Genomic DNA, 14,095 nt, shown 5'->3' on the forward strand with positions numbered 1-14,095 from the left:
CGTTAATCATCAGTTAATAGAATTTTTTTAATGAATAAACCTATACGTGAAGAGTTATCACATATCAAAAAGGTTTTATGAAACTTTTTGACGAGATAATTATTTCTGAACGAATATAATATATGAAAGGTGCGTCTTGCGGCAAATCTCAAAGCGTTACCGGATGTGACGTATCTTTTTTAAATTTTACGTACTCTGACTAGAACAAGAACATTTTGTATTTCGTATAACACAATGAAATGTGATTTAAATCAGACGGAATCCAGACATTGAAGCGAGTAGCAACACATCACAAACAGGAAAACGTCACCAAAACAAGCGTAGAGTCGAGCAGTGACGCGCCCGCTAATCATATTATTATAATTACGCATTTACATGCAAGCGTTATTGACATAAATAAACGATTTTATTACTGTTTGCGGAACAATACTATTCAATACGATGACCTGGTTGTAAAATTTTACATGTAAAATTTTGAACCTCGTGTAGACATACTGCTGAAAGATTCGCAACAATAGTGACGTTAGTTTCCAATCATCAAATCTAACTTTTGCCATTTCTAAATAACAAATATACATTATAACAGTAACAAATTGAAACAGATGGAGTGAGACAACAATGATTTCTAATCTGTAACCAGTGCGAACGCTAGATATCGCAATTAATCGAGCCGGATAGTCCACAGCTGATGTCCGCCTCACTCCGAAGTACCGATGCACGTTATTGAGTACAGACTGCAATAAAACAACAATAGACACCTGGGTGGAAATGCTCATGGTTCTTACTGGGATGTCACAATTAATTATTGTTAGAATTGATAGCACATTGATTGTAATGAATATCCGCCTAGTGCGAGTATTTTCGTTATTATCAAGTGATGTGTTTCACTTGATAATACTATACTGGTAGCAAAACAAACATTAGAAATAATATCACAAATTCTCAAATCACACCTCCAGTAAATTCTCAAACTACACATGTGTCTGTATTCTCAGCATAAATAAAAACGAACTACGACACAAAGTATTAAAGAAAAAGTACATTAATCTTACAGTAACCCAAAAACCTAACATAACACGCACATAATTTGTAACCGGCTCGGCGCGGGACGGCGGCGGCGTACGAGCGGCACGCAGAGTGAATTCGCTATCTCCTGTGAGGATAGGCCGCGCCACGCCGTCGTATCCGATACCGCAAAATGCAATGAAACAATAATGAGATCGTAAATCACGAGATAAAATTTCTTACGATAGGGATAAAAAAGAGGTCGAAGCGAACTCGACAGCCTAGCTATAAATATTGATCGCGGTCTCCTTGACTCCAATCGGACTGGCATCGACCGGGCCGTTGCGAAATTTCGCCAGTGGCTTACTCATTGTCGCCTACTGCATCTAGTACGGGTGGCCGACTGCCGCCGTTGCGTCACCGCATTGCAATATTTTTATACGTAAACAACTTATTGCACAGTGTCGTTGCCCGTGACGTTATTAGGCGCTTTAGAATTGAATTTCTAAAAATTCTTTCTTAAATCTCTACCTCTCTCCTACCTAAAAAAATCTTTTTGAAATCCGATTTTAATTTCAAATTACCAAGTTCATGATTGGATTAACGCTATTGTAATCTAGCTAACGCGAGTTAAAATGTATCTTATCATAAACGCAACATAAATGTTTAAGTGTAAATTAAATGAAGTCACTTGAAATAATCAAAAATGTCAGTAAAATTCACGTACTTAGGTAGGAAAATTCTGAATATTAGTATTTCAGTTATTTGTAATGGAACACGTCAATATAAATATTATTGTACAAATATGACATTATTCGAATTAGTCTGTTGTCAAATCATTATGTAGTAAAATAACTTATACGTCCTCTTCAGCGTAATTTACATCAAAAAAAAACTTTTTTGTATTTTTGTGATGATTGTGTACATAAACAGTAGATTAGCTGGTTTAACTTAGGTCGATGTACAACAAGCGGCGGATGTTAATGTCTCCTTATGTTTAGTATAATGAATGTTGAAAAAAAAAAACCAAATCAAATAGCATTTATATTTTTAATAGTATAACTTGTTTATATTGCATTTGTGCAATGTATGCATTTCGGTTGAAAACTATTTACCGTCAGTGGAATGTCGAGCACGTGACGCAATTGAGGTCATTCGAGACCGTTCACGCGGTCAGCAGAACAGCTAAATAATACTCGAATGCTCCAAATTACTTATTTAGTTTTAACACTAATTATTATTTTAAAATAGATAGTTTACAAAACAAACATTTTATCGCTTTCTACTCGTGTATGAAAATTGCAGCACAATTAATATCATTTAAACTTTAATGTTCGTGTTCTTTAATAGTACATAATTCTTCTGTAATAGTTCGAGGGAGTACATCTTTGGTTTTTAAATCCGATATTGTAGAAATTGCGTTGGCGCTTACAGACTTAAATTTAACTTCACATTTTATTATTTCAATAGGTAACGTATTTGTTAATTACGCCAACAGTCGGGTTTGGTCAACAAAATCAATTGGTTTTAAATCGTAAACTTCCTGTTGTTTGCAATACTTTAGAGTTACAACTTGAAAAAAGAAACAAGTGATAGCAGTTTTTAAGGAAAATTGTTAATAACTACAATTGAAATGAAGAACAACATTTAAATCGGTCTATTTTGTTACGGAACTAATTTTTACAATCGCCAGTGATTTTCAGAATTTCGAGTTTGATGATGATGTGGCAAGATTTACTAACGTAAAAAATAATTTATTTTCAGATTCACATATATATATTTTTTTAATCTATACAAAACAATGATTCTCGTTTAAGTTTTTACACACTATTTTTAGAATGTTAGTTTCACCTCAAGAGTTTTGAAATAACTGAAGTCGTAAATATAAAATCAATGACGTTTAAAAGTTACATAGAAGACGTGGCGCAAGACACAAAGACTGGCAGGATGCCATGTAAACAGAGCACCATATAGACATATAGAGCAACGACCAGCACCGTACGCAAATAGAATATAATCTATAATTAAACCGTTCAAATATAAACGTAGAGCTTTTGGAGGGAGGACTCCACGTGTCTGCCAGGCGTCAACATTAATTACACCGGCTTTTGTTCTTGTATAGCAACACGTTTGGAGAAACTTTTATTTTTATATCCATCTTAAAAGAAAATACTTTACTAACTTGGATAAAAAATGAAGACTCTAAAAGCGCCCATAAATATATATCTTAGAAATATATAAAGAAAAATGCAGTATCAAATGGTAAAGAGCTCTAAAGACTATATATCCTATCAAATCTAGATGAAAAACATCAAAAATTGTCATTCAAAGAATTTATTGATTCCCAGATTCGACGAAACTATATATCATAAATAAGGCGCAGATTTTATCCCTGATGAGTATTATCGAATGGCACATTGCCAGTTATTGGGTTGCAAGTTTATTTTGCCACCGACACAAATACAACAACAGTTAGCCTATTATTATTAAATAGAATATTACCGTTTAAATACGATGTAATTAAACGAATATTAACAAAACAGAAATTGCAATTCTACCTTTATTAAGAACAGTCTTGTTTTAAATTATACCAGCTTTAGTAAGAAGAAAATTCCTGTTTCAATTTTATATTAATAATTTAATTAGTAACCGTAAAAAATAAACAAATAATGATAATAATCTCTATTAATTCCTTTAAACGTGGCGTACTTACTCGTGTCTCACATGACGCAGGAACACCGCCTACGCAACTCTAGCTGCAGTGAAAACTACGCCCACTCGGGCTAAAGGTCACGGAAGCTACACGCGCATTATATTGTAAACAGGATAAACAAGGATAATTGCAATGTTATGGAAACCGTACAAAAAGAAAACACTAGGAGATGGACAAAATAGTTATCAAACAGGTCATCATGTCGCGGCAACATCGAAAATTATATTGTTACCTGTTATCTTTAAGTCCGGTAAGTCTGAGTAATTTATGTCTTAATGTTTGTAATATTCATAACCTTACCCAGAGACTACTAATCATGAGAGGGAGTTAAAATTGGAAGATGTGACAAATTATTTCCGTTAGTTTTTTTCAAAAATCTCTATCAAATTTTTGTATAAACGCAAACAGAACGTATAGCCAAATTATACAAATAAGTAGTAGCATAAATCAAAGGTATTTTTACGTACTAACGTTCATATAAACACAGCTACTTATTACCAAAGTTAACACGATTACAGAGTGTAAAAATTATAATTCGTTGCCGCAATAACCCGGTCACTATTTCATTGAACAGTTTACTGGTTCATTGAGTTTTTCTTATTTACGTGGCTATAAATTTCACTCCCACGCCACCCACCTCCTAGAATCGTGTCAGAAAGTCCACAGTGCAATGCTAAAGGTCGTACTCTAATTTTTTCCACCTCGGGTTATATTTTTAAATCTTTTTCAATTAAATTATATTTGACTAAATAAACAAGAGCAATCTACTGCTAGATGTGTCAAATTAATGCCTGGGTACTTATACATTGAAATTAATCATCATTTACTTATCAAAACAGAATATTTAAAACGTCGAGAAGTATATATATCAATAGATATAGAAGAAGCAACCGAAGTGTTTGTGGATGACAGTAAACATTAGTTCGTCAACTTTCTTCAAGTCTTAGTAGATTATAGTCGTGATATATTTACAATTGTTACAAGTTGTAAGAAAAACGATATTTTCCGTGTTACAATTAAACATTTAAACAAACACATCACGACATTCAAGCCCAAAATTATATCTTTACACATACAAGGTTATACAGTAGTTTCCGTATTCGTGTACATATATACCATTTATATTACAAATTGTCAAATAGAATTAACTTACCTCATTAATGTGTTTGTAAGTCTTGATAAGATCCACGCTGAGTTTCCTTAACGGTGCTGTTGAAGGATCTCGAAAGTGGTGTGGTATTCTCGCCTGCATGGCCTAGACAAAACAGAACTGGTTATTAAAAATCACATGACAAAAACCTGCGTAAGCAAAACTAAATGAGATGCATAAGGTGATATGTGATGAAAATAGAAAACGTGTGCTTTGTGATATCGAAAAATGAAAAAATCGATTAATAGCTAAAAGCGATCTACAAAATATAGGCATACGAAATAGAACAATCTACTAGATATGTGAAAGCGTAACGAGAAAAAAAGATAGCCAAACTTAATACAACAATACTAACATAAATCAAAAGATAAAGAGTGGGCGTTAAAAGCGAGTTTAACACACGAGACGGTTTCAAATAAACACCTATCGCATACGGTAATAATTCATAAACAATTGGTTCATACATAGAAACAGTCGAACGATATCTATAACAATCAGTATATATATAAATACATCCTTAACTCACGATATGACATTGCGTAAAAAATGATAAATCCAATATTTTCACGCAGACAATTGAAATCGAGACTGATTAATAGTTAACTGAGAAAACATCGAGACAACAGTTTTACTGTATATATAATAGTTAATACAAACATATCAAAATTAATAGTAATAATTAATTTAATCGTATTTTAAGCATTGATTCATCTAGTGGTTCTTTATTACGATCATATAAATCTGATCTATATAGGTGATATTTTCGATAAGTCCATCCTCATTTTTCTTGATGTTCTCCGCGTCATAATGGGACGCGAACAAAGGCACCGACAAGTAGTCCACTCATTTGTAGTGCTCATGATGGACGACTAAGCGTTTTGTTCTAATGTCTACATTAGAAGGGTCGAAATCGGCAGGGAAAAATAGATTTTTCTTTTTACATAATGTTACAAGACTGGGGGGATTCTTTATCACCGAAACAAAATTTGGTAGAAATTTACCGTCTTATTATTTTTTTAATTAAAATAAAGAAAACATTGTTGTATAAACGTGTTTAATTAAATAATCTTGGAAAAGTTTGAGCCATACCTTGTCGCTACTTTGTGTCTCAATTAGTCAACATTTTCAAAGTGAGTTTCTCCGCAGGTTATTGTCCTCAGACGTCCCTCATACAGTCGCGGTTTGCGATTCAATTTAATTCACTTGCAAGTTGTAGACTGTTTTCAAGGGTTGTTCAAGTATTTTATTGTGTGTACGACAACCAATAGAATCGTTGTTTCGACGTATATGTATTCAGAATTTGGGCTAAGTTTTGGTTTTACCTGATCAAGTCGTCCGCGTACTGTACCGGACCGTTATTACACAAAAAATTGTAAATATGGAATAATTGAAAACGCAATAGTTGCTCGCATATCGAGGACTTGCTTTCAGATATGTTGTTAGGCTAAGGGTATTCGGATGCAACGGTCCGGTGCAGCATACGGCTTGCTAACCGTCTCGTGCGTCAATTACCTGTTGAGGGTAACGGTAGCGGCAGAAAGCTCGGGTGTTGCGCGCTCTAGCGCTCACCTGAATGTCGGACGGCGCGCTCATCGAGGGCAGCTGGTCCTCAGCCACCAGCCGCCCGTACAGCGGCACGTGCCGCCGCTCGCCGCCCGCGCCCTCCGGCATGCCGCCGCCCACAACGCCCACTGCAACAATAACAAAATAAAACGTTTTTACAAAACATTCATATGATGAGAAAACACACAGAAATACATAATTTATTGATTTAAATATAACATTTACGTTTTTTAGACATTAACTACGTGTTATTATTATTGGACAAAGTAAATCAAAAATGTGAATAAATATTACTTGCTGTATTTATTTTCGAAAAATAACTGAGAACCTATATTTTCATGTGAATTTTAACAATGCGGACTGGACTGTAAAGGCGATCGAGAGCTATGTTTTAATCAAGTCAACAATACAAGTTTGAATTTCAAGTGGCTTAGGTGATACCTATCTACCTGCCCACGTATCGCACAAACCCAATATTTTGCCATGTACAAAATGAATCACCACTTAGATATGACACGTATTTTCAGAAAGTGAATCACTAATTATTTCATATGAATCGTATCAATTACATTAACATATTACTCGTAATAATGTACAGTGTACAAGTTTTTCGTAAAATCCGACAAATAATCTTAGAATTTTAGACAAATGAAACACACTATTATAAGGCAAAGAAAGTAAGGTCCACTACCAGTAAATTTAAAAATTCTTTTTCTTTTTCGAAAAAAATCCTTCAAACACGTTTTCAATAGTTCATTAACCTGAATCGTGACTCAACCATAATTTGAAAAATGTTGACAATAGACACACGTTCTGTTCACACGCCTTCTAAATTTGGTTGGCTCTGATCACGTCAAAGGTGTTCGAGCGAACCGATCAACCTCTTAAGAACTTTACATTGGAGTTGATGTGCGCGAAAACATCTCTGAATATAATCTTATACTTTCACTTTAGGGGAGTGCTCCGAAAACTTCAAACAGTAAATCTCCAGTTTCACTTTATGTGTCGATTTTACTTTAAAAGCATTGGCCTCGATACTGTTTATTAACTTCAAAATGTTACGAAAGACTAATAAATTCAACCTTGTTAGCATGCGCCACTGTAAAAAATTGTTTTGATTCAATATGCATAAAAGTTGTTACCCAATAAAGTGCATTGTAAGGGTAAGGTGCTATTGGAGTTAAAGACAATCGTATACATATACGATTGGTATTGTCAATGTTTGATCACTTACTTAAAAAATTAAACTTCGTTTTCCAGAACTTAATCCAAGGTGTGACAGCGAACTTTATCACTCCAGAGGTCGCAGACGAGTTAATTCAGGCTTATTTATGTACCGTCTGGCACAACGTGACATTTCATAATAAAACATCACCGTTCGAGTCTCTCGTTTATTTCAAGGCGACTTCTCTGAGCAAAAAGTTGGTTGAATGTCTTGTAAGTTTCCATTTTATAAACAAAGTTTAATTGCAACTCTCATTAATTGGATACAATTCTTTATTGAATAAGTAATAATTTAAGTATGATAAATTAATGTCACAAGAACCAGAGCACATCTGAGTCTTTATTGGTTAAGAGGAAAATGTTGTCTGAGAGAAACCAAGTAAATTAATTCAGTTGATCCGATTTATCTGCAATACTTCCGATATCATGCATTGTTATTTTGTTTCCTAAGGATTCTTTTTGATATGTTCGTATTTTAAGATATAATAGAATACAGATTTCTAATAACTATGATTAATCTCATCAGTAAAATATAATTTTTATGTCATCGAATAGAATAATGAAACCGATCTGTAATGTATCTTATAACAAACTTTACAGGAGATATTGCAAATGAAATAATTGTGTAGTGAAGACTTATGTAATATTGAGACGTATTACAAGCTGCATGATGCGACTGCACATGTCCACGTGTAAACAACTGCGTAGTTGACTGGGAAACTATACGTTACGTGTGCGAAGATGATATTACTAACAGTCGCTAGTCGCCGCTCGGAATGATCGCGCAATCTCTTGTGTTGTTCTAACACCGACTTATTATCATCTTAATTAATCACTTGTTAATAACAATTATTTATATTTTAATTAGTAAATATGTGAGGTAATTTATAAAGAACAATTTTCACCAACAAATGTAATTTAGATCTGACAGTTATGTTGTAAGATCCAGCTAGAATCTATCGCAGTTTACTGTATTAACATTTATCTATGTTGGTTGCGTGTTTTTTATATTTCTTACAGAAATGTGATCATAATATAGGTATGTGTGTAGATAATAATAACATTATGTAATACGAATTTATCCCTAACGTTTAAACTATATTACAAAGGGCTTTTGATAAACCATATTATTATTAGTTATCAGCTGATAGGCCTTTTGTCAGATATTTATCAAACGAGTACTGTATATCAAAATAAATCAATGTCGTTCGGCGCGTTCTCATAACATCACATCACACGTAACCAACGCGATGGCGGCGCAGTGATGAATGACGTATACGCGATTGAAAATCAGGCCGCATCAAAGAATTAGCATTAAGGTCTATACTGTTCCGTACAAAGCGCCGAGACGTAGTCTGTGAGATCTTCTTCGTTTCAAAGCGACAAAACGAATAAAAACCACGAAACTTTCGGCAATTTGTAACTCTTCAGTTGGTTGGGTGCCTACCAAGTCAAAAAAATGTAACGTACTATACGCGAACAGGTCACATTTATACAGCATAGAGAGTAATTCCGAACGGAATAAAATTTAATGTTGTGTTCTTTACGGCGTACTTACTCCCGCGGATCAATACTCGGCTTATTGGATTTCAATGCCAAAGAGGTGAAACATGTCTTTCACCTTACGGCTTATTTCGGAGCCGTATGTCAAATTCGACGTAGAAAGGTGGCACGCGGCAAAAGCGCACGCGATCTTGGTTCCCCATGGTACACTATAATTAGTTTGCATTTAAACTGCGCAGTAGCGGCGACCAGCGTAAGTGGGACCGTGCGATAGTGTTCGAATGTCCCGTTCTATCCGCTAGCATATAGTGGTCGGAGGGGGGAGGAAGGGCTCACATGGATGGCATCACGCGGCCGACGAACGCGCGGAGACGAGTTGCTACGTCACCGCTGCAAGCGGGTCGGAACCGGCCACGGTGCCGGCCGACAACCTGTGGTAAGTATGCGTGGAATGCGACTAGCCGCCGGTAGATTGGCGTGGGAGGTTCAACACAGTCGGCATCGTCCTATACGACTCGCAATTGCAGTTTTCAGAGTAAATTAATTTAGAGCTACAGCAACATTTACCGATTGGTTTCCATTATAGAATTACATTTAAAATTTTTGTAGTACATTGTATGTCTGATCTTATTCGTCCAATATAATTAATTTATTTACATTACGAATGTAAATACGAATCAATATAAACATATATGAAATATTAAGTACATAAAATATACGCATAAGAAGTACATATTTGTGTTTACTTTATGAATTTCGCCTATCCACTGTTTACATTATCGGCACAGTTCGAAATAGTAAACAAATAATAGTGCACGTGTTATTTTATGACATCCCTGTATCGGATCTATTACAAGGTCATATGATGGCACTAGCTGGAAGTTCAAACGAGTACGGTTAACGTGTAATAACTGCGCAGTTCGTCGTCCGACACTTCGAGGAATCCATTAAGTCGGCATCCTTGACATATCGCTGGTAGAAAAATATTCGTGGACCTACAAAGCTATGGCGACATTGAGCGCAGCTCGTCCGAACTACTTACTTTCATGGCCTTTGTCTCCCGTGATTGATATCATCTCTTCACACTATTCTCACTAAACATAACACAATAATAGTGACCACTTGAAACAAAACTGCAACACTTAGAACACTGCTATCGTTCGCCAATGGCACGCGAAGGGTTTACGGCTCATTTTTTGAACGTCTGGTAAACGTAAAATTCGGCGCCAACTTGTTTTGATAAGTGTTGAAAGAACGCGAACGCATATCGTGGACAACTCCGTTTCGCGAGCGCGTATTGTGCAACAATGTTTGTGCACGTGTCGATGTTTTTGTGGGGAAGCGCAAACGTTGGAACGCAGCATCGGCGTGTGCCGGCGCGGCAAGCCCGCTTCAACTAACGCGCGCCGTCGCTGATCGCCGTCAGTAATAACAGAGCGGAAGGCCACGTGATTCAGATGACAAACATGCAGGTTTACTCCACGATAGCCGCCGCGATTTTATCGATGATTCGCGCGCCTATCGACGCGATCGTTTCCTACTTCCTTGTCAGCAATTGCTCTAATAAACAAGCTATTTATAGACAATAAATTGTATTGACATGTACGTTTATTTAAAATTAGAGTACGCATTTAAAAAGCGTCCAAACCGAAATAATAGACTGTTGGACATAGTTTTAAACTTAGACTTCATGTAGGCATTTTTTTAAATTATTTTAGTACCCTACCATTGAAGTAAATTAACTATTAGCTTATTTTAAGAAAACCAAATTCACTCAATATACTTCGGATGGGCTTAATTTATAAAATTTGAAATCGACATATCCCTAAAAAATATTGTTATACAAAGTATACAGCTTCAAAACGCCATGCTCAGAAATTACAAGAGCGTAAACAGACAAAAAGGACGATTTTGAAATCACAATTTGTGTTTAATTAGTAGTGTTTTCCGTATTCTATATAACTTCGATTTACTTGACATCGAGTGTGGCATCGACGACGGCGCAGCACAGTTCAACTAAACGCCCATTACGACAACAATTCAATGTAATGTTTTCAAATCGTTCCATTGTATTAAAATTATGCAACACCGTCTACGGTACATCGTGTTTAATACTGAATCAAGATCATTTAAGAATACGACGACAGATACATATATGTAAATAACTAATGTTTGCTTATTAAATACAACTCGGTAAAAATGCAGATATTAAATAAATATTTAGTGAAATTTTATTAGATATATTAGGAAAATAAAGTCAACGCATACAAGTTTTTTACTTGAAGTCCAAAATAAAACATTAATATTTACATTCACCCTGATTGACTGTGCCAATTTTACGGAATCGGTAAAACCGAACTACTTACTATATTTGTGTTTTTTTCTCTCAAATTGTTAGACTTTAAGGCAAAAAGGACGTCAGAGATGTAAACACGAAATTTAAGGAAAACAAAAAAAACTTTCCAGACAAAATAAGTTGCTTTCATACATGGAAACAGTATCGGAAAGTTTTTAAGCGCGATACGTTAGAAGAAAAAGACGAGGTAAGGGCCCGCACTTGGAAACATTCGTGTGCATATAAAACTACACGAATTCCTTTTTTCCGACGGCCGCTAGCAGCTACGCAATTTCTCCGATTGTATGCAAATCCTTGGCGCAAACAAAGAATGAAAGAGCACCCGGCGCAGACGTCCGCCCGAACCCACCTGTGCCCCGGCGCGGTGTCCCGACTGCGCGCCGGGAGAACTAGCGCCCCAAACAGTCTCACCGGGATATTATTCAAGAACGGATCTCATATCTTTACATATTGAGCGACGTCTTGTCAGCCATGCTTTTATTAGCCGTCTTCGACTGGTGAATTATTCAGCGGATATTCTATTAAGCACTTAGGCGAAAGAATAATGCATCTAGTGGATTTTCATAGCGTCAGAAGCGCCGCATAAACACGAGAAGACCGTCCGTGTTTCTCATTTGCATCGCCTCAGCCAGACCGGGCGGCGCGGCGTCTGCGGACAAATTTTGTTTTCGTCGAAGCTCCGGGAGAAATAAATCAGTCAATAGCGAACACGACGGCCGACCGATGAATATTTTAGCTGACTGATAGCGTCAACTTTCTTTCCTGTTTGTTTCTATTGTACACTATACTGCAAGGGATGACTTAAATTGTTATCATTTTTGCAATTTTATTTCAAAAACAGCATTGTTTTGAAAACATGTCTAGGACACAATTATTATAGACGCGTAACCACGAATCTAAAATAATTATTTTCTATATAAAACTTTAGGAATCACCACCTAAATTATTTTATAAATCATGGCAAATAAAATAATAGTTTAGTATAGAACTACAGTAATTCATATATTAATAAAGAAGTTGAAAAAAGGTAGAATTGTTGCTTCATCATTTCGCAGCACGATCTTCGCAAATCATGATGCTATTTAAAATTTATAAATAACTAGCTTTTACCCGCGACTCCACCCGCGCGGAATAAAAAATAGAAAACGGGATAAAAATTATCCTATGTCCGTTTCCTGGTTCTAAGCTACCTACGCACCAATTTTCAGTCAAATCGATTTAGCGATTCTTGAGTTATAAATAGTGTAACTAACACGACTTTCTTTTATATATATAGATTATCATTTTCATAAACAATCGACATCATATTAACTTATCAGTTACCTAAATTATAATACGACTAAAATCTTAAACATCATGGTTTTAACCAATGAGCAATGAATTTAGGCGTTAAAATCTTTAATTCTGGGATAACCGGAGAAATTGAAAATGCAATAATGCATTGACCCTGTACATAGCAGTATTCACTACCCCCAACGCTTTCAATATGAAAATATAGACAAAGAAAATATTAAAAATTACAAGAGAATAATTAACAACTACAAAACCAATCAAAACAGACTGCAAAAAAATCTTTGTGTGATTAAAACAAAACGATTGCAGTCTTGGACTTTGTTAAAAGAGCTTTCCTTTAATTTCATTTGCCTCGGTGCAAACGAGCCTCGTTAGTCATGCACAAATTTTTACAATCTTGGGACAATAAGAATTATCAACTACCTGGGGTGTACCTAGACAGTGGCGCTAGCACCGATATAACAATTTCTAATTAAAACGATACGAAGCAAAAAACTTAAGCTAGCTAAATGTTAAGGGATGTTACGCCGATAGGTTCAGTAGTAAGAAAACTCTATATTTTAAAATGATAAAAGATGTAGACAACTCTCTGACTCCGCATGACGTAGGCATACTGAATGAATTACCTAGCAACACATTCTAGCGTCACGTAATTAATTGCCTAGTTACTACGTCTGTTAAGATTGTTATGCTAATTAGGCTATAATGTATAATTTAAACAGTACTTGAGCAAATCATCAATGGAATACTATTAAACGTGTGCTATAATTGTAATGAAACATTTTTCGTGATATGCTACAAAAATGTACACTCAGTTATAAAAATAATATTTCACGTAATTTTAAACCATCCTGTTTTGTGGTCGCTGGTTTTTCCAAATGTAATGATACTTATCATTAAAAATGCACGTTTAAAATGTATATGTTAGTTATAAGTAATAATTTTTCAAACTAGATTTGTCTCCAAATTGAGTTTGAAATATTTAAAAATAATGGTTACTTTTCTATTAGAATAGTATAAACTAAGCATTAACAATGTAACTACGACGGTGAGTTTAATAAAGATAAAATATACATGTATTGTGTTTTATAAACACTATGCCACCTACATACCCTATTATCTATATACCCACTTCAATAGTCTTACACTGGGTGTGATAAAAAAACCGCATGCACCGGCATCGTGGAGACATTAATCGAGGCGCAGTCATAACTCGTGAGGCGTTTCGCGAATCGAGTCGAGGCAAGGCACAAGGCACGAGGCGAGGCGAGGCCGCAGGACGGGTCCC

At 35.4% G+C, this 14,095-nt stretch overlaps 1 protein-coding gene across 3 annotated transcripts in view; it reads right to left on the minus strand.

The window, feature by feature from the left end:
• The window catches only part of LOC106719816 (serine/threonine-protein kinase minibrain), a 112,094-nt gene that overhangs the window by 85,133 nt on the left and 12,866 nt on the right, over nucleotides 1-14,095 (minus strand). Inside the window, exons 1-3 of one of the 3 annotated variants that reach the window (XM_045680882.1) lie at nucleotides 10,201-10,567; nucleotides 6,381-6,559; nucleotides 4,872-4,973 (exon numbers count right to left, since the gene is read on the minus strand). In XM_045680882.1, coding sequence (XP_045536838.1) covers nucleotides 4,872-4,973; nucleotides 6,381-6,559; nucleotides 10,201-10,234 — 315 coding nt within the window. In that variant the 5' untranslated portion in view covers nucleotides 10,235-10,567. Of the gene's footprint in view, nucleotides 1-4,871; nucleotides 4,974-6,380; nucleotides 6,560-10,200; nucleotides 10,568-14,095 lie in introns of those variants that run through there. The other 2 variants (XM_045680883.1, XM_045680881.1) reach the window with 2 other exon arrangements.

The sequence above is a fragment of the Papilio machaon genome, chromosome 14 (genome assembly GCF_912999745.1).
Source record: "Papilio machaon chromosome 14, ilPapMach1.1, whole genome shotgun sequence".
Lineage (NCBI taxonomy): Eukaryota > Metazoa > Arthropoda > Insecta > Lepidoptera > Papilionidae > Papilio > Papilio machaon.